The sequence below is a fragment of the Chelonoidis abingdonii genome, chromosome 3 (assembly GCF_003597395.2).
Source record: "Chelonoidis abingdonii isolate Lonesome George chromosome 3, CheloAbing_2.0, whole genome shotgun sequence".
Lineage (NCBI taxonomy): Eukaryota > Metazoa > Chordata > Testudines > Testudinidae > Chelonoidis > Chelonoidis abingdonii.
Window position 1 is genome coordinate 181452470 of NC_133771.1, and position 21708 is coordinate 181474177.

The 21708-nt window shown below is 41.4% G+C and overlaps 1 protein-coding gene and 1 long non-coding RNA gene across 2 annotated transcripts in view; one reads left to right on the forward strand and one right to left on the reverse strand.

The window, feature by feature from the left end:
- Positions 1 to 21708, reverse strand: part of LRPPRC (leucine rich pentatricopeptide repeat containing) — a 163965-nt gene that overhangs the window by 117397 nt on the left and 24860 nt on the right. Inside the window, exons 3-6 of the mRNA XM_032774992.2 lie at positions 2475 to 2597; positions 1474 to 1595; positions 1323 to 1381; positions 338 to 424 (exon numbers count right to left, since the gene is read on the reverse strand). Coding sequence (XP_032630883.1) covers positions 338 to 424; positions 1323 to 1381; positions 1474 to 1595; positions 2475 to 2597 — 391 coding nt within the window. The remainder of the gene's footprint in view (positions 1 to 337; positions 425 to 1322; positions 1382 to 1473; positions 1596 to 2474; positions 2598 to 21708) is intronic.
- The window catches only part of LOC142046610 (uncharacterized), a 404232-nt gene that overhangs the window by 44088 nt on the left and 338436 nt on the right, over positions 1 to 21708 (forward strand). The gene's annotated exons all lie outside the window — the stretch shown is intronic.

The window sequence follows — 21708 nt, forward strand, 5'->3', positions numbered from 1 at the left end:
CATATTGACTAATGGATTCACATTATTCATATAATTTAGGACAGTTGGTTTTACTTCAATGGAAGAAAAACTTTTGAATCAATTACTTCTCATTCCAATAACATCTGTCTTAAAATTAAGCTTACTGGAATTAGTGGTAAATGGGCTTCCTTTCATCACTTCCAGTGTCCCATAATACCAGAGTATATTTATATTTCCAGAATGAATAGTGTCTTAATATGCAGTAATTCACAACAATTGTAATTGCCCCCCATTTTGTAGCAGCTAATTATCAATATACAGGGTAAGTAGAAGAAGATTTAAAAACAAACAACAAACAACATTGGTATATTGTTACCCAGTCCTTGCATGGCCTGTCACAAGGCTACTGAATACTGCCTCGGTGATTGGGAGTTCTTTCATCTTCATAAATCCAAGAATCTTACTGTAAGATATAAAAATAATAATTACAGTTATGTTTTCCTTATATAGAAACTGGTGAACTATGGTTGTGCTGCACGTTAAGCACTAGATCATCAGGAAGAACACAGAAAGTTACATTTCAGTGATCAGATTTTGGGATGTGGAACATGTTAATCATTTAAACAATTATGTTACTCTTGAAATGTTGTATCTTATGTTGTTTGCAGTGTTTTTTGTACCCCTATAGGTCCCAGAGTATTATAGGGACACGGTGCATGAAGTAATATCTTTCATCAGACAAACTTCTGTTGGTGAGAACTCTGTAGAGCTTGGATGTTTGTCTCTTTTTCCAAAAGAAGCTGGTCCAGTGAAAGACATTACCTCCCCAACCTTGTCTCCAATGCTGTATCTTAGTCATTTAAAATATAAACATAATTCTGTTTAACATTCGTTACAAGTTTTTTCAGTTTCCTCTCACTCCCATACATGTATATTCCTCTTGTGCCCAGGAATCACATTGTCACAACTTACCAAAGGCAATTCCTTCTGGAATTAAAAAGAACTAGCATTACATGGATCAGCTATCAATAAGCACTATACAGGGGGAGAAAAAACATATATGCTCCTTCCCTAGTGGCTGAGCACTTTTCCTACATAGTAACACCTCTTCCTTCATAATCTTATGTTCTTTGTCAATGACCATTGAACTGACAAGACAATCTACTACTTCTACACCAGTGAGAAGGCAACACATTTGAACACACACACTAAACTGGAGCATCAACTACTTGATTCCTCTTTGCTCCAAAATTTAAATTAACTTGAAGTAGGTTTTATATTAATGGGGGGGAGAAGGGATAAGAATCATATGTATTTAAATCACTTGTAGCAAAAAAAATGTTTAAAGTGCAAAGTAATACCTAGCACCTTCGATATCACCCTCATTGCAATAGGCAGCAATCAATCTTTGGTATGTAACCTGTGGGGAAAAAAAAAATAAAATTAAGAGAGTCTGGATTTATTCAATAGTAGAATTAGAAGGGGGAAAGGATGCCATCAAGTAGTACCTACTCGATTGGGCTGCACATTAGCTTCCTCCATTTTCGACAAGAATTCAGTTGGAGAGAATTTATGTTCATTTTGAAGGTAGACTTTAAGCAAAGCATTATAATGACTTGCATCATACACAGCACCTAAACAAATGTTACAAAGTGATTGAAATAAAGCAGCTTGCTTCAAGTTCAACAAGTTAAATATCTTTAATTGTTATATAAAGAAATCCAAGGAATTTTCATGTATCAACTTTATTATGCAAAAGAAACTACGGTACAAACAAATCAATTAATTTTATCCATCTCTGTGGTATATGTCACAACTGTTTAACAGAGCAGAGTAACTCTATAAAGTGTGCATTTATTTATAATGAAAATGTTAATGTACAGAAACATCAATGCTATCCTGTGTGTTATTCTGCATTCTATATATGAATTGCTAAATTCTGAAAGATAATGTGACTTCCTTCAACCCCTACCCAATATTAACTTTTAAGAACATGGTATCACGCATATATTTCAGAAGACGGACATTAATGGATAATAAATTGTCATTCTAATGGTTCTCAGAATGAAACAGCAATTTGGCTATATATAGCTTTTAACACTAGAACACTGGGACTACCAGCTGTTGAGGCAAATAATTAATAACTAATAATTTAGCAATACAAAATTCAGTATTTACAATATTAAAGAACTATAATCTGTCACAATAACAAACAAAAGCAACTATCTGATATAAGCAATGGGAAAAAAAAAACTCAGGTTCACTGTTAGTACCCCTAGATGTCAGTATAATTCTCAGAATGGCGAACAGGTCTCTAGCCTCAAAAAAACTGGGTGGAAAATATAAGGTTATATTTGCCAATGTTTAAAGAAAAATTCCTGCAGTAAAACATAACAATTCAGCATTTAACATTACTAAAATGCAATCTACTTTTTGTTTCCAAGAAAGCAAGTAGAATATACTTCTATAATACATATATGCTCTATTGTAGTCAAACATATGAAAAGACATACCCAAGTCTTGCAACTTGCCCCATATCATGTGGGCTAGTTCTGTTCTTTCACATAATGGGACCTCAGGCAACAAGGAACCACAACTTCGCAACAGAAGCAGGGCCTGGTTACTACTTGGATACCCTGCAATAAAACAACACTGTACTTAGAGATAAAATGCTAGTCAAACAAAAATGTTTATTACAAAAAAAAAATAAAATATACAAAAGAAACTGTGCACCGTGAGTGAAAGCTATATGAGGGAGTCTCTGGGAAAAAATGTTAATAGAAGAATGAGTACATTCCATTGTTCCACTGCCCTTTGATCTATTAACATAAAAAATTATTTTAGATTTTAAATATACATCTCTACCTCGATATAACGCTGTCCTTGGGAGCCAAAAAATCTTACCGCATTATAGGTGAAACTGCATTATATTGAACTTGCTTTGATCCACTGGAGTGCGCAGCCCGCACCCTAGAGCACTGCTTTACCATGTTATATTCAAATTCGTGTTATATCGGGTGGCGTTATATTGAGGTACCGGTGTAATAATTTTTAAACACAATAGCTACCATTTTCAAACTCAGATGCTTAAAGTTAGGCTCCTAAATCCATATTTAGACTCTTATGTAAGTGTAACCACTTTCAAAAACATTGACCAATATTTTTTCTAATAATGCCCCAAAATCTTAAAATATAAATCTTTCCTTTTTAGTGGCTTTTGCAAAATGTATTGGTTTCAATACATTTCCTAGTCAACAAGTATCCATGCCATGGAGTGTCCACCACCCCAGCTAGCACTCACGTTTCCAATCTCATAAAAGAGGTCAACAACTGAAAAAGAATGAAGACAATTATCTGCCAACTTCTAAAAGTTATCATTCCAAGTCAGGGTTGAAGCTTATAGGCAAAGCAGCATGCAGAATCTCACAATGCAGTTGCCTGTAATGTAGACATTTTTTTCACAGAGAGAATTTCATTTTTAGCAGTGATGATCTACTACCTTACATCAGCATTACATTCACTTGGAGGTGGGGGGGGGAGGGGGAATCTATAATCTTTTTGAGTTTGCCTTTTGATTTACTCAGTTTGTTATTTTGTCGCTATATTATTGTTTAAACGACTTAATCTCCAATTTTTGTTCATAAAGCAGGCTGAATGAAGTTTATGGCTGTATAAATTGACAATGCTGACAAATATGGATTCTTATTCACTAAGCATATGTCTGAATGACTCATGCCACACTAAGTTCTGCTATTATTATTAATTGAAAAGTGAAGATTTAAGGGGAAATGTTCAATTTAAGTCAAAAAATATGTACAGCTAAAACTTTCTAAAGCTAAAATAAATGAAATCTAAAACCTAAAAATCTTGATAGCGTACTTTTGAAATACACACATGAAACTTTTGTCACAATTTTGTTTTTTGTTAAACAGGATATCTAGGAAAAATTAATACGTATTTCATAATTACACTGAAAAATAATGATTTTCACCAGAATGCAAGGACGCTGTACGGTTACCAAGTCCATCATCTGGTAGTTTCAGTAATGTAAGGTATACAAGTCCCTGAACTCAGACTGACTACTGCCCTGAATTCTTCCATCCATACATCCACAAACATTGCCACTTCATCTTCTCATTGTATAATGCTGATGGAGAAAAAAATTTTGGACAAATATTTTTGAGACATGGTTGGAGAATATTAGCAAGATACTTCAGAATGAGCTGACATCATTAGGAAAGATAGAAAAAGTGGCAAAAGACCACCTTGGCTTAACCACGAGATCTTGCATGACCTACAAAATAAAAAGGAGTCATATAAAAAATGGAAACTAGGTCAGATTACAAAGGATGAATATAGGCAAACAACACGCTAAAGACACAGCAGCATTCATTTGCTTTTGCATGATAGAGACGGTTATCAGTCATTTCTGTACCGTCTCTGCATTATAAATTGGCAGTAAGATGATGTTATCTGTCGTTCTGTACTGTTGCTGCTATCATGGTGCCCTGGTCTGAGGTCGGCCCGGGGGCGCAAAAGGCAAATACTGGAATGACTCCCGAGTCAATCCCTCCTTTATGGTTCTAAAATAGAATCAGTCCTGCCTAGAATATGGGGCAAGTATATCAGAGAACCAGTGTATCGGAGAAGCACAGCTGCTCCATGTCAGATCCTGCAGAGATGAGGAGCTGCATGCCATCATGGGAGTGCCGCGCAACAACCCACTGTTACTTCCCCTCCCAAACTTCCTGGGCTATTATGCAGTGTCCCCCTCATTTGTGTCATGAAATTATAAAGAATGCAGGAATAAGAAACAGTGACTTGTACGTGAGATAAAATGAGGGGACACCTCTCGTGCTATGAAGTCAGGCAGTTACACAGAATCTGTTCTTTGACAAAGGAAGGAGGGGCTGATGGAGCTCACGCCCCCAGTTGCATGATGAGGACGGTTACAGCCGTTCTGTACATTACTGGGAATGACCGGGAATCATTCCTATTTTTACCCAGGTGCCCGGCCAGCCCACCTGAGGCCAGCCAGGAGCACTCATGGGCTGATGACAAGGACAAGCTAGCAGTCTACTGCACCACTGCCACCAGGAGAGGAGAGGAGCGGATACTGCTCTTCACTGCCGCAGCATCGCGTCTACCAGCAGCATTCGTAACATAGGGTGACATTGAAAGAAGTCAAGAAACGATTCTTTCCCTTTTTCTTCACGTAGTGGGGGAGGGAGTAAATTGTTGAGCTATACCTGAACCACGCTCGACAATGTGTTTGAACCTACAGGCATTGGAGCTCAGCCAAGAATGTAAAATATTTTTCGGAGACTGCTGTGGTGTGGATAGCTGGAGTCCTCAGTACCCTCCCCTCCTCCATGAGCAACCATTTGATTTTGGCTTCCATTACGCTTGTCACGCAGCACTGTGTAGCCTGGAGATTTTTAAACGCTTTGGCATTCGTCTTCTGTAACGGAGCTCTGATAGAACAGATTGCCTCCCCATACAGCGATCAGATCCAGTCTCTCCGTATGGTCCATGCTGAGGCTCTTTTGGATTTGGGACTGCATCGCCACCTGCTGATCAGAGCTCACGCTGGGCAAACAGGAAATTAATTCAGAAGTTCGCGGGGCTTTTCCGGTTTACCTGGCCACTGCATCTGAGTTCAGATTGCTGTCCAGAGTGGTCACAGTGGTGCATTGTGGGATATCACCCGGAGACCAATACCGTTGATTTGTGGCCACTAACCCTAATCCGATATGGTAATACTGATTTTAGCGCTACTCCTCTCGTTGGGGAGGAGTACAGAAACCGATTTAAAGTGCTTATATCGATATAAAGGGCATTGTAGTGTGGATGGTACAGTGTTAAATTGTTAACGCTGCTAAAATTGGTTTAAACACGTAGTGTAGACCAGGCCGAGCCTCCTAGCTAATATCTTGGGAAGTCATGGAGACTGGAGGATTCCAGGAAGACTGAAAAGGCAAATACAGTGCCCATCTATAAAAGGGAAATAAACAACCCAGGAAACTGCAGACCAGTTAGTTTAACTTCTGTGCCAAGAAGATAATGGAGCAAGTATTAAAGAAATCATCTGCAAAACTTGGAAGGTGGTAAGGTGACAGGAATAGCCAGCATGGATTGTAAAAAACAAATCGTATCAAACCAATCTGACAGCTTTCTTTGATAGGATAACGAGTCTTGTGGCTAAGGGAGAAGCGGTGGAGTGGTATACCTAGACTTTAGTAAGGCATTTGATACCGTCTCGCATGATCCTTATCGATAAACTAGGCAAATACAATTTAGATGGGCTACTATAAGGTGGGTGCAGAACTGGCTGGATAACGGTACTCAAAGAGTAGTTATTAATGGCTCCCAATCCTGCTGGAAAGGTATAACAAGTGGGGTTCCGAGGGTCTGTTTTTGGACCGGATCTGTTCAATATCTTCATCAACGACTTAGATGTGGCATAGAAAGTACGCTTATTAAGTTTGCGGACGATACAAACTGGGGGGATTGCAACTGCTTGGAGGACAGGGTCAAATTCAAAATGACTGGACAAATTGGAGAAATGGTCTGATGTAACCGGATGAAGTTCAATCAAGACAAATGCAAAGTGCTCCACTTAGGAAGGAACAATCAGTTTCACACATACAGAATGGGAAGAGACTGTGTAGGAAGGAGTATGGCAGAAAGAGATTAGGGATCATGCGGACCACAAGCTAAATATGAGTCAACAGTGTATACTGTTGCAAAAAAGCAAATGTGATTCTGGATGCATTAACAGGTGTGTTGTGAGCAAGACACCAGAAGTCATTCTTCCGCTCTACTCTGCGCTGGTTAGGCCTCAACTGGAGTATGGTGTCCAGTTCTGGGCACCGCATTTCAAGAAAGATGGGAGAAATTGAGAGAGGTCCAGAGAAGGCAAAAGAATGATTAAAGGTCTTGAGAAACATGACCTACAGGAAGGCTGAAAGATTGGGTTTACTTAGTTTGGAAAGAGAAGACTGAGAGGGACATGATAGCAGTTTTCAGGTATCTAAAAGGGTGTCCATCAGGAGGAGGGAGAAAAACTGTTCACCTTAGCCTCTAATGATAGAACAAGAACAATGGGCTTAAACTGCAGCAAGGGAGATTTAGGTTGGACATTAGTAAAAAGTTCTTACTGTCAGGGTAGTTAAAACTGGAAAAATTGCCTCGGAGGTTGTGGATCTCAATCTCTGGAGATATTAAGAGTAGGTTAGATAAAGTCTATCAGAGATGGTCTAGACAGTATTGGTCCTGCCATGAGGGCAGGGGCAGGGGCAAGATTAGAAAGGCAAAGGCACAAAATGAGCTCAAACTAGCTATGGAAAAAGGGAAAAAAGAAGACTTTTTATCAATACATTTAAGAGCAAGAGGAAGACGCAAGGACAGGGTAGGCCCACTGCTCAGTGAGGAGGAGAAACAGTAACAGGAAACTTGGAAATGGCAGAGATGCTTAATGACTTCTATTTCGGTCTTCACTGAGAAGTCTGAGGAATGTCTAGAACATAGTGATACTTATTGGGAAGGGGTAGGTTAAGAAGACAAAAAAAAAGAGCAAGTTAAAAATCACTTAGAAAAGTTAGATGCCTGCAAGTCACCAGGGCTGATGAATGCATCCTAGAATACTCACGGAGTTAATAGAGGAGGTATGCTGAGGGACGGTCTACACTACGGGATTATTCCGATTTTACATAAATCGGTTTTCTAAACAGATTGTATAAAGTAGAGTGCACTGCGAGCCACACTAAGCACATGAATTCGCGGTGTGCGTCATGGTCGAGGCTAGCGTCGATTTCTGGAGCATTGCACTGTGGGTAGCTATTGTGTAGCTATCCCATAGTTCTCGCAGTCTCCCCGCACCCTTGGAATTCTGGGTTGGATCTCAGTGCTGATGGGGCAAAATCATTGTCGCAGGTGTTCTGGGTAAATGTCGTCACTTCATTCCTTCCTCCAGGAAAACAACGGCAGACAATCATTTCGCGCTCTTTTTCCCTGGATTGCCCTGGCAGACCGCCATAGCACGGCAACCATGGAGCCCATTAAGCTTTTTTTGTTTTACTGTCACCGAGTGTACTGGATGCCGCTAACAGAGGTGTTACTGCAGCGCTACACAGCAGCATTCATTTGCGTTTTGCATGATAGAGACGTTATCAGTCATTTCTGTACCGTCTGCTGCATTATAAATTGGCAGTAAGATGATGTTATCTGTCGTTCTGTACTGTTGCTGCTATCAGGGTGCCCTGGCTGAGGTCGGCCGGGGGCGCAAAGGCAAAACTGGAATGACTCCCGAGTCAATCCCTCCTTTATGTTCTAAAAAGAATCAGTCCTGCCTAGAATATGGGGCAAGTATATAGAGAACCAGTGTATCGGAGAAGCACAGCTGCTCCATGTCAGATCCTGCGAAAATGATGAGCTGCATGCCATTCATGGGAGTGCCCCTGCAACAACCCACTGTTACTTCCCTCCTCCCAAACTTCTGGGCTATTGCAGTGTCCCCCTCATTTGTGTCATGAAATTAGTAAAGAATGCAGGAATAAGAAACAGTGACTTTTCGAGATAAAATGGAGGCGGCCTCGTGCTGATATAGTCAGGCAGTACAGAATGCTTTTCCTTTACGAAGAGAGAGGAGGGCTGATGGAGCTCAGCCCCCAGTTTGCATGATGAGGACGGTTACAGCCTTCGTACCATCTACTGGGAATGACCGGGAATCATTCCTATTTTTACCCAGTGGCCCCGGCCAGCCTCACCTGAGGCCAGCCAGGAGCACTCATGGGCTGATGACAAGGACAGCTAGCAGTCTACGCACCATCTGCCACCAGGAGAGGAGAGGAGCGGATACTGCTCTTCACTGCCGCAGCATCGCGTCTACCAGCAGCATTCGTAGACATAGGGTGACATTGAGAAGTCAAGAAACGATTTCTTTCCCTTTTCTTTCACGTAGGGGGAGGGAGTAAATTTGAGCTATACCCTGAACCACGCTCGACAATGTGTTTGAACCTACAGGCATTGGAGCTCAGCAAGAATGTAAATATTTTTCGGAGACGTGCTGTGGATGTGGATAGCTGGAGTCCTCAGTACCCCCTCCTCCTCCATGAGCATCCATTTGATTCTTGGCTTCCATTACGCTTGTCACGCAGCACTGTGTAGCCTGGAGATTTTTTTCAAACGCTTTGGCATTCGTCTTCTGTAACGGAGCTCTGATAGAACAGATTGCCTCCCCATACAGCGATCAGATCAGTCTCTCCGTATGGTCCATGCTGAGCTCTTTTGGATTTGGGACTGCATCGCCACCCGTGCTGATCAAGGCTCACGCTGGGCAAACAGGAAATTAAATTCAGAAGTTCGCGGGGCTTTCCTGTTTACCTGGCCACTGCATCTGAGTTCAGATTGCTGTCCAGAGTGGTCACAGTGTGCATTGTGGGATATCACCCGGAGACCAATACCGTTGATTTGTGGCACACTAACCTAATCCGATATGGTAATACTGATTTTAGCCTACTCCTCTCGTTGGGGAGGAGTACAGAAACCGATTTAAAGTGCCTTTATATCGATATAAAGGGCATGTAGTGTGGATGGGTACAGTGTTAAATGTGTTAACGCTGCTAAAAATTGGTTTAAACAGTATGTAGGACCAGGCCCGAGCCTCTAGCTAATATCTTTGGGAAGTCATGGGAGACTGGAGAGATTCCAGAAGACTGGAAAAGGGCAAATACAGTGCCCATCTAAAAAGGGAAATAAAAACAACCAGGAACTGCAGACCAGTTAGTTTAACTTCTGTGCCAAGAAGATAATGGAGCAAGTAATTAAAGAAATCATCTGCAACACTTGGAAGGTGGTAAGGTGACAGGGAATAGCCAGCATGGATTTGTAAAAAACAAATCGTATCAAACCAATCTGACAGCTTTCTTGATAGGATAACGAGTCTTGTGGCTAAGGAGAAGCGGTGGATGTGGTATACCTAGACTTTAGTAAGGCATTTGATACCGTCTGCATGAATCCTTATCGATAAACTAGGCAAAACAATTTAGATGGGCTACTATAAGGTGGGTGCAGAACTGGCTGGATAACGGTACTCAAAAGTAGTTATAATGGCTCCCAATCCTGCTGGAAGGTATAACAAGTGGGGTTCCGGGGTCTGTTTTTGGACCGGATCTGTTCCAGATATTTTCTATTGCAACGACTTAGATGTGGCATAGAAAGTACGCTTATTAAGTTTGCGGACGATACGAAACTGGGAGGGATTGCAACTGCTTGGAGAGCAGGTCAAATTCAAATTGATCTGGACAAATTGGAGAAATGGTCTGAGGTAAACCGGATGAAGTTCAATCAAGACAAATGCAAAGTGCTCCACTTAGGAAGGAACAATCAGTTTCACACATACAGAATGGAAAGACTTGTGTAGGAAGGAGTATGGCAGAAAGAGATCTAGGGATCATAGCGGACCACAAGCTAAATATGAGTCAACAGTGTATACTGTTGCAACAAAAAGCAAATGTGATTCTGGATGCATTAACAGGTGTGTTGTGAGCAAGACACCAGAAGTCATTCTTATTTCCGCTCTACTCTGCGCTGGTTAGGCCTCAACTGGTAAAGAGATTGTTGTGCGAGTTCTAGGAGCACCGAGGCAAGTGCTTGCGATTAGAAAGCATTGGAGAAATTGCGAGAGTGGCTCAGCGAAGAGTCAACAAGATATATGCCTGTGAGCCAAGTCAATATGAGAAAACAGGCTGATGGACCTGACGGAAGAGAAGGCGAAAGAATTGTGATGATTTACTTAGTTTTGTGGCGATAACTACGAGAATGAACTGAGAAATGAGGACGAACATTAATATAAGCTCCAGGGATTTAATACTCAGCGAGAGGGAGAGGGATAATCTCATAAATAAGTGTTGTCAATACGAAGAGATGCCGGAGAAAACTTGTTCACCTTAGAGCCTTACTCAATGGAGTAGATAGAAGGCAAGACACCACCCTGGAGACCTCTAAACAATGGATACTCAAGCATAGACTGGAAGATTCTCCAGAGGATATGGGTACTCTTAGACGCTTGAAAAAAAGTTTGCTTAACATGAACTGTCTTGGTGTTCTCACACAGACCGCTTGGAATCGTTACATTGCCTCGGGAGGTTGTGGTAGAATCACTCAGCGTCTCTGCCTATCCAGAGAGTATTGTAAGAGGTGAGCTCTCAAGGATAAGATTGGGTCGTACCAGATAGGTCAAGTACAGTATTGGCTTACCAGTAGTTGTGGTACGCTGCCATGAAGTAGAGAGCATATGTAATGGAGAGCGTGGGTCATGGTGATGACTCTCTCGAATAGGCGGTCCCTTCCACAGTCTAGAGTCTATTGACCATAATTTCATCTCCTTCTGTCATTATTCCTATAACCTTTCCGTCGTCGCCCTTTTGATTTTCTGAGTAAATCGAATTGTGTAGAGAAGATTAGTTCCATAATGTAGAGCTTTCGTGAATTAGAGAATTCTGAGTAGGGGGGGAACCATCGTGATTAGTAAGCGATCGAAGGATCTGAGTCCAGTCCCCTGCCCTCATGGCAGGACCAATACCTGTCTAGACCATCTCTGATAGACCATTTATCTAACCACTCTTAGAATACTCATTTTTTATCCAGAGATGGAGATTCCCACAACCTCCCGAGGCAATTTTTTCCTGTTTAACTACCCTGACAGTTAAGAATTTTTATAATAAGTCCAACCTAAATTGCCCTTGCTGCAGTTTAAGCCCCACTTTGCTTCTTGTTTTATTCATTAAGGTCTAAGGTGGAACAGTTGCTCCCTCCTCCTGATGACACCCTTTTAATACCTGATAAACTGCTATCATGTCCTCCCGCTCAGTCTTCTCTTTTTTCCAAAACTAAGTAACCCATTCTTTCAGCCTTCCCTTCGTAGGTCATGTTCTAAGACCTTTAATCATTCTTGTTGCTCTTCTCTGGACCCTCGTCCAATTTCTCCACTTCTTTCTTGAAATGCGGTGCCCAGCAACTGGACACACATTACTCCAGTTGAGCGCTTAACCAGCGCAGAGTTAGAGCGGAAAAATGACTTTTCTGTGTCTTGCTCACAAACACACCTAGTTAATGCATCCAGAATCACATTGCTTTTTTTTGCAACAGTACCACTGTTGACTTCATATTTAGAACTTGTGTCCGCTATGATCCCTAGATCTCTTTCTGCCATACTGCCTTCCTACACAGTCTCTTCCCATTCTGTATTGTGAAAACTGATTGTCCTTCCTAAGTGGAGCACTTGCATGTCTTGATTGAACTTCATCCGGTTTAACCTCAGACCATTTCTCCAATTTGTAGGTCCCTTCCAGTCCTAGAGTCTATGAATCTATGAATCATACCAACCTGAACAACCAATATATCCTGAGATAACTAACACTTGGTTTTTCACCGTCAGCATCCATTTGTCCCAAAACAGGAGTTATCTTGTTAACAAGGTTACTCAAGTATCATCTAAATATGAATATAGTGATTACTCTCTACATCAGTCTACAGTTTGGGAAAGGAGCTTGTGACAAGATCTACCTCTAGAGTTCCTCCGACTCTAATACTCAGCCCCTGGGGTACCAGAGAAAAATTACTACAGCCGGTCTGGCTTTCTTGGGCGGACCAGTAGGGCAGGTTGTAGCAGGACCCCTGCAAGAGAAGGATTAAGAGAGGGAAGGGGTACAGTGCACTCAGGACTTTACAAGCAAACAAACTGCAAACTAATTTTACAAGAAATCTTCAAGTCTCTTTGAAAAGTCTACCTACTTTAAAGCAGCATGTACCTATACCCCTTTCCTAGTGTACCACCTTAACAGAGAGGCCTCATTACATCAGATGGACTACTCCTGTGACAGAAAATAAGTGCTGCATTAGAGCATCAGATATAGAATATCACATTTAGGAGAAAGAATAACTGCTGTTCATGATGGGCTGGGTTTTTTGGTGTGCATGGGTTATATTATGATTTTGTTAATTCAAATGATTCTCATCTTATGCTGGGGTTACATTCTGCTGTCAGCGAGTAAAGCGAAAATCGCATATAGTCAAAATTACATTGAGTGTAATGGCACATGGAATTGCCCGCACTACAGGTACAGTATTTAAATTGTTATTTTTCTCTTTTTTTGTTTTTGCTGACTGCGCAAAGCTGAATTCGCGCATGTTAAATGCACATAAGATGAGACTCGCCTATACTGTCAAACAGAAGCAGGCCACTACTCGACACTGTGAAGAATAACCAAATTCTTGAGCTACTCATGCAACTCACAAAAATGTCATTAAGGCTTTATAATGTAAATTAGTCACCATAAACTATGCACAGGAACTGTAAAAAAAGGAAGTATAAAATAGAATAAAATAACTACAAGGTAAAACAATTAATCCCTTGCAGCATAAGAAGAAATCCCTTTTAGATGAATGGAGTCTAAACCTACACCTTGAGAGATTTTTTTTAAAAAAGTGTCCATGTGTACAAGATGCTACATCACTACTGACTGCAAACAATGTCTATGAGAAATGAACACTAATGCAGACAAGCTATTCACAGGTAGGAAAAGAGGACAGAGAATCAAGACAGGTAGGAAGGGAGAATGGAAAAGAGGTGAGGAGAAAGGAAAAATGAGAATGAAAGTCCAATATTAATAAAAGGCAGAAATGTGAACTGGAAAGAGAAGACAGAAGACAAAGAAAGAGAAAGCAGGCATAAAATCAAACACAGGAGAAGAAAGATAATGCACCAACGCAACCCCCAGATGGAGATGTCTGACATTGGTTCAAATCTTGACTAGTTTCAAATCCTAGTCTATTCTTTTATAAAATCTGGGGCAAACTGCACCAGCGCAATTCAAGTGTAAACGAGTGGCTCCAGCTACTTCATGCCAACTTTCAAGCTATTCTTTCTATCAAAGGAGTATCTTTGATGTTGCAGGACAAATAATGCAATCTTAAAGATATTAGCAATGGGGAACTTATTTACACAGACAAACTAAAACCCTCAGTTTGAATCTGTAATTAATCTGCTTGTAGCAGGGGGGTCCCCTGCTCCTGCACTGAAGGGCTTAAAACAGCCCAGGAGAGGGCTGTGGTGGGGCAAAAAGCCTGGGCTGATTGGGGAAAGTAGGCTCAGCTGGGGCCATGCCCCAATCAGGCCCAGCTGGCCCCTATAAGAGGCTGTGAGCCAAAAGCCCAAACACACTCTCTCTAGCTGTAGAGGGAAATGGGCCTGGCTGCAGGAAGCTGGATACAGGGTACCTGAATGAAGCAGGGCTCATGGGGCGCACCCAGGTAAAGGTACTGGGTCCAGGGAGGACACGGGGCCAGAAGACAGGCAGAACACTGGCCACAGAGGGCGCTCCGGAAGCTGGAACGAGCTAATTCCCAGGCGTCCGCAGGAGGCGCTGCACGAGGCAAGTCCGCTTCTCTACACTGCTCATTAGTATAACCAGGGTAGGCAACCTATGGACAGGTGCCGAAGGCGCATGCAAGCTGATTTTCAGTGGCAGTCACATTACCTGGGTCCTGGCACCAGTCCGGGGTCTGTATTTTAATTTCATTTTAATGAGCTCTTAAACTTTTAAAAGCCTTATTTACTTTACATACAACAGTTAATTATATATTATTGACTATAGAAGAGACCTTCTAAAACATTAAAAGTATTATGATGCGAAACCTTAATTAGAGTGAATAATGAAGATTCGGCACACCACTCTGAAAGATTGGTTATACAGGGATCAGCAATCAATACAAAAAGAATAACTTCTGCTTGAGTCTGAGGACTTAAAACCCTTGACTGAAAAACAGTACTTTCAGTGGGAAGATCTTTCTTGATAGGTGCTCTGACCCTACCTTGATGATAATAGCTGGAGCCTGTTCAAGAAGAATCAAGAAGGATTCGCATTTCACTTCAATTGAGGGACTGGACCTACAGAAACCGAACGTAATACTGAGTTTTTGACAGACTGAAAGGGACGACTCCTAAACTGGCACAGCCACGTAATTACTGCAATAACAATGATTTCAAGAGAAGGGGACACCAGAGAAAGACAAATTAAAGCTCAGATAAAAAAAATACTAAAAAAGATACCTTCAAAAATATGGAGAAGGAAAAACTGAGCCCCTAGTATGTAACAGTTATCTGCAAACCATGCATGTTCCATATCCTCAAAAACTTCCTGTGGGAGCATTCAACGTGAATCAGTTTACTTTAAATAAAATAAACCACTTTGGGAAAGGAGGATGAGAAAATTTGAAACTTAACTTGTTTGGAGCATTCACCACATAAATAATCTAGTTACAGGGGAATCTGGATAATTCTCTCTTTTTCTTTTCAGCGTCACTTCAGTATAACAGCATCTTAAAATACAGTGTCGTTCCTTATAGCTACAATTTTTACATGTGCTGTATAAAGAAAAAACAATCCTGTTCCAGTTTTATAACCAGCTTGATATGCACGAGTGAAAGACAAGAGAAATATAGCTTGTTGCTCTGATGTAGGTAAATAGATACAGGCAACTCATTAGGAGATGATAAAAGCACACTGACATCAGCCTGACTAGCACCAGATTTTTCTGCAACCTGTTCTACCACAGTAGTTGGAAGAGTGAAGGTTTGGTGCTTTATCATCGTCACTGGTCTTACATACAAGTTAATACAGTAACTCTCACTTAGTTGTAGTTATGTTCCTGACAAATGCGATTTAAGCAAATGATGTTAAGCGAATCCAATTTCCCCTAAAATTAATGTAATAAGGGGGTTAGGTTACAGGAAATTTTTTTCATAGACAAAAATATATCTCTCTCTCGATAGATAAGATCACACACACACAATACATTTTAAACACAATTTAATAGTTCACAGCTATCAATGATGTGAAGCTGGTTCAGGTAGTAAAGTTAGAGGTGGGATATTTCTCAGGATGCTTGCTGCTAATGATCAACTACCATTCGACTAGCCCTCAAGGGTTAACACGTGTTAATGTAGCCTCTCCTCAAGGCACATGACAGGAGGGAGGGAGACAGATGCAGACAGAACGACAAGGCCGTGTGTGTGGGGGGAGAGAGAGAGAGAAACGCACCTTCCCCCTTAGTAAGCTGACCCACTCTTAATGCATTGTTTTTTTATGTGGTCAGAAGATGAGACAGCAGCTGCTGCCCAGCTCTCTCCGTCCCTGTCCCCACTCTGCTCTATATAGAGAAGAGGGTAAGCAGGGTGTTAGGGAGTGGGAAGGGGGGACACCCTGATCCCCCTCCCCCCCGCAAGCAGCAGGAGGCTCAGGAAGAACTCCAGGCAGAGGCAGGATCAGCACATGCAGTGGGGTAGGATAGCTGCAATTGCTGCCTGCTGGCAGTGCTGACAGGGGACTTAGGGTGCGGGGAGCTGATGGGGGGCTTCTGGTCCACCTGGTTCCACCCCACCACTAGCGTGCAACAGGCTGCTCTCTCCTGCAGCAGCGGACAAAGCCGAAGCGGCTGAACCGAGTTAGAACGGAGCATTGTAAACTTTAAATGAGCATGTTCCCTAACTGATCAGTAACCAGAACGACTAAGTGAGGAGTTACTGTAAGCTAAACTTCCGCAATTGCCTGTAAGTTTTTGAGCCAAGGTGTGCGGTAGTTAGTAACACCCAAAAAACAACCAACAATCAGTTTCATTTTATGTCCTTTCATTTTGAATAAAACTGTATAATGAAATGCAAATTAGCTACAATGAAAAGCAGATTTACCTGTTGCACATGCTCATGGAAGATTCTTAGTAGAAGAGTTCTAGTATGCGGCGTTTTCTGACGAGCTATGCCATTATTTAGGCCAGTCAAAATGCTGTGCTTGCTTATTTTGAACACTCAAACAGGTCTTCTTGAACTTTCCCTTCTGATGAGTGCAATTGCAAAGAGCCTTGCTTGGTAGATCAGATGTGTGCTAAACAAAAACAAAAGCCAGTTATGGCTGTTAATGAGCAAAGGATTATTGACACAACATTTTGTGAAGAGGTTTAATTCCCCTATCAAACTCCCTCACCACCCAAAAAAAGCCAAAACCTTTTACAGGTCTGTCGCATCTTATGCTGTGTTACGTTCCGCAGTCTGCGCATAAGCGAAAATCACGATATAGTCAAATTACATTGAGATGAATGCGGGCGGAATCGCCCTCACTACAGGTACAGTATTAAATTGTTATTTCTCTCTTTTTTGTTTTTGCAACTGCTAAGTTGATACGTTTTATGCTAAGATGGCGGACTGTACAGATGACATTCAATGCTGATTTAAACCATGAAGGAACTCAGATTTCTGTATCGTTGGCGGGAGGGGGGGGAGAGTCAACATAGAATGTTATAAAATTGTATATTTCTCATATTGTCAAATGTTTGCTATTTGGGCATCAGCTAAACTGATAATAGCTTTGCCTAAAAATGGTTCACATGGTGTATTTTGTAAAACAACAATTTGAAGCAAGGAATTATTCCCATGAGAGGTGAGTAACTTCTTCTGAAGAGCAAAATGAGACAGCGCAAGCAACAATCTTTATAACCAGTTTAAGTATTAACAAGAGGGTGACAATGTAAAGATTATAACTTAGAGATATTTTTCATCTTATAAATTACACTATTACATCAGAGAATAAGGTAATAAAGACTACTTATGCTGTTTTAAAACACATTGTACAACAACAAAGATTTTTAAAAATTTTTTCCAGCATTAAGGACTAGGAATATGACACTATAAATCTTCATAAAATCTTAACTGTTAGAATTTTGTCTGGAATCAGAATGGTCACACAGAGTTAATCAGGAACAGCTATTATGCTTTAAATTCACACCCTACTTATCCACACACTTTCCGAGTGTAGATAAACTGAATTATCTTTAGGGCCTTACCAATTTCATAGCCATGAAACATGTCACAGACTGATAAATCTGGTCTGTGTGCTTTTACCCTTATCGCACAGACATCACAAGGAAGACCACCGTTCTCAAAGTGGGGGTCTGACAAAAGGGAGTTGCAGGGGTGCAAGGTTATTTGTCGGGAGTCGGTTACCACTTTTACTTCTGTGTGCCTTCAGAACTGAGGGCCAGCACCAGCTCTGAAGGCAGCACCCACTAGCTGCAGTGCAGAATAAGGGTGGCAATATCATGTCATCCTTACTTCTGCATTGCTGCTGCGGCTGGCTCTGCCTCCAGAGCTGGCTTGGCCAGCAGCCGCCACACCTCCAGCTGCCCTGCTCTGAAGGCAGAGCCGCTGCGCAGCAGAAACAAAGAGTAAGGATGGCTACCGCATCTCCTCCCAAAATAACTTGCACCCACCAATGTAATTTAGGGTCCTGACCAAAGGCAACACCATGAAACTTCAGATTTAAACAACTGGAATCATGAAGTTTACTATTTTTAAAAAACTATGACCGGTGGAGTTTGATCAAATGGACTGTGATTTGTAGGGCCCTAATTAAATTGTGTGTCCACAGTCACATCAGACAAAGTATGCACTGACTGTACTCAGAGGTCTCATTGTGTGATAGTTACTGAAGATGCTGAAGTCATTCTGCAGTACCCATATTGGCAGATATCCTCTTCTGGGTCTTTGCTAGGGAAAACAGATTCTTGCTACTGAGAGCAGATGGCGTCACTGGCACTACAATTGGCGCTCCCTCTTAAACCCTGCAAAACATATTCTCTGAGCGAGTGATATGAGGCAGGCCAGCACAAGAACTTGGTGAAAGGGCACGCACAGACAGAGGTGCAATATCTTTCGATGTGCCCTCACAAAGAGATCTTTGGTGGCAACCTGAAGGACTTTGAGCCAGCTTGATTGTACAACATTTTAAGAGCAAGGGACAGTACAGTCCACAGGCTGTGGTCTGATTCTCCATGAAATTCCACCCAACAAAAGGGTAGTGTGAGAGATCTCTGAGAATCCGCTTTGAGCACCCACCTCCGATTTTCACAGGCGGATTTAATACTACAATGGAGTGGAGGCAGGGGAAGGAAGACGTCAAAAAGTGTTACTTTAAATCCCACAGAAAACAATTTTTGCATCATCAGTGTTTGGAGGTAAGCTCTCTTAAGGCCTCTACCACGCAGACTCCATTATACAGTTGATTAGGCCACAATGCAATGTGCGATATCAATCACACCATCTTAGTAATCGGTTGCATACATCAAAGAATATCTGAAATCAATTCTTTGAGCTAAAAGGAAAAGTCCTATGCATTTGTGACCATATATAGATTTCACTGATTTAAACTAACTAAAGTCATAGAGTTTGAGGGAATAGATTGCAAATATTTCAGTTCAAGACAAGAGGAATACAGTACAATAAAGCTTTTTGTTGTTGTTGTTGTTGTTTGGTTTATTGTTGGTTTGTTATTTAACCCTTAACATGACTAATCATCCTAGGAGCTGTTTTCTGCCAGGCAGCTTATTATCAGTGCTATTTGTCCAGACAACAATTATAATCCATTACATTTTTTATCTCACCCTAGCTCTTTTCCATATCTACCTGTACATAGACAAACAACAAAGGAAATTGTATGCACTAGTAGCTTGGATGCTCTTTGAAAGTCTGAACACTACTTCAAGTCAAGTTGATATCATGAGTGACCATACTCTTCACAGCGCGACACACAGTAATATCATCCTATGCACATGGATTTATGCTGACTTCACTAGATTAATGGACACAGCTGTGCCATTACAGTGTGATCTAAAAGCGTGCGCCTAGCTGTTGTTGTCAGTGGGACAGCTCTCCTGCTGACAAAAAACTTCCATCAATGAGCGGCAGCGCTTGTTGGCAGGAACATCCTGCCAACACAGAGCTGTTATCCCGACTTTTCGTAAACGTTTGTGTTCGAGCATGTGGTTTTTAGTACCCAAACAACAAAGTTTACTGATGAGTTAAGGGTGACAAGCCTATGTCTCCTTGCTCGAATAAGACATAATTTAGTTCAATTCTAATAAATCGGTCATCATTCTCAAGGATACTGACCTACAGTAATACACTGAAAGTTAAATACATTAACTCTATGCCAGACAGCTCATCCATGCCTGCAAATACTTTGTATCCATTCATAGCTACATTGATATGAGTGGTCCCACTTCTCGTGGTCACACCCCTCCCGCGAGCTGGGGTCAGAAGCCAGGGAGAGGGGAAAATGTGGACAGGACAAGGGACTGCAGCTGGGCAGCATGGGACCGGAAGTCAGGGCATGGCTGGGAGTGGAGCGGCTGGGTGCACTCCACCCAACCCCTGAACAGGGCGCCCAGATTAGAGCCTCTGGTTATACACTGCCTTTGCAAACAAAACATTTATCAAGGATCTTGCATTTAAATGCTGCAGCCTTTAAAGCTTCCTATTAGCATCAAGGAGATTAAAACTTGACACATCTGACCGTAGAATTTGCATACTACAAGTCAAATTCAGAACTCAGATCTGCCATAAAATGAAGTATATCATTTGTGTTCTAACTATCTTGCTCAAATTTAGCTGGTGGTCCATTTTTAAACAGGGAAAAGTCAAACTTGGCACAAGTCTGACTAATATAAAGCAGAATACTTTGCTTCTTGTCAAGGAGAAGCAATCAGTACATTTGGATGCACAACAGGCTTATAAATTGCAAAAATCAAATATTACTGACAGCCATGTTCAGCATTTAACTCCATCATTAAAATTGCACACTTTAAACAGTTTAGTCAGCAGAGGACTAGAAACCATTACTCTCAGGATTTTGTGTCACTGCGGTGTACAGAATTCATGGCCCCCAATTTCTTTGCTTACCCACAGAAAAATGATTTCTGACAGGGAAGCAAGGGAAGCTGAAAGCGGACATGTGTCACTCCCTGCAGTGCAGACTCGTCGGTTGCACTCAAGCACTCGTCAGATGTAAATCACCGCCTGGGGAGGAGGGACCTGGGTGTGTGTGTGTGCAGTGGAGAAAGGAGACTGTCCCTTTCGCTCGCTATGCGGACACTCAGCATGGAGGGGCAGGGCTTGGGTATTTCTGAAGAGGAGGCGTGAGACAGGCTCTGTTCCCTTCAGGCAGAGAGAGTAGCAGCCTTCCCTGCTTAGTGAATCCCCACAGGGTATTAACAGTATAAATTTTAAAGCTTCTTTACATTGTCCAGAGTGATGTAACAAGCCTTATTGTAAAGGACAGCATGTCCTTATAAATGCTTATGGCGCATCAGTGATTAGACTGGTCTAAATTTTTGGACTGAAAAATGTTCTATCAAAATGTGCTCCATTGAACTTATTGCTAGCTGACCTTTTATGGAGAATGGTTCACAGCCAGTAATAATTGGAATTCTGAGTCCTCGCCTCACTGCTCTTTCAGTTGTTATGAGTAACCTGATATATGCTGCATATTACTTGTTGACTAATAATTAGAGGTCATACTACCTTACTTTACCCAGAGTTTGGGGATTTCTCTAATGCTCCCCATCCTGTTCTAATCCGTATTATAGTTTAAATAATACCAGATAACGAACTGTAATTAGACTGCCATATTTTGCAACAAATATGCATTAATTTTGCAAGATACTGTTCACGAATTTTTTAATATTTTGTGCGAACTTTAAATTTTTGGCACAGATTTCCAGAGTACCATTCCTCAGATAAAAATTTCTTACTGACTCACTATATCAGTTTGTTTTTGTTTTTTAATATTATTGCATTATTGAGATCTAGAAGAGGAACAGCTAACATAGGAATCAGCAATCTCTCTCATTTTTTTTT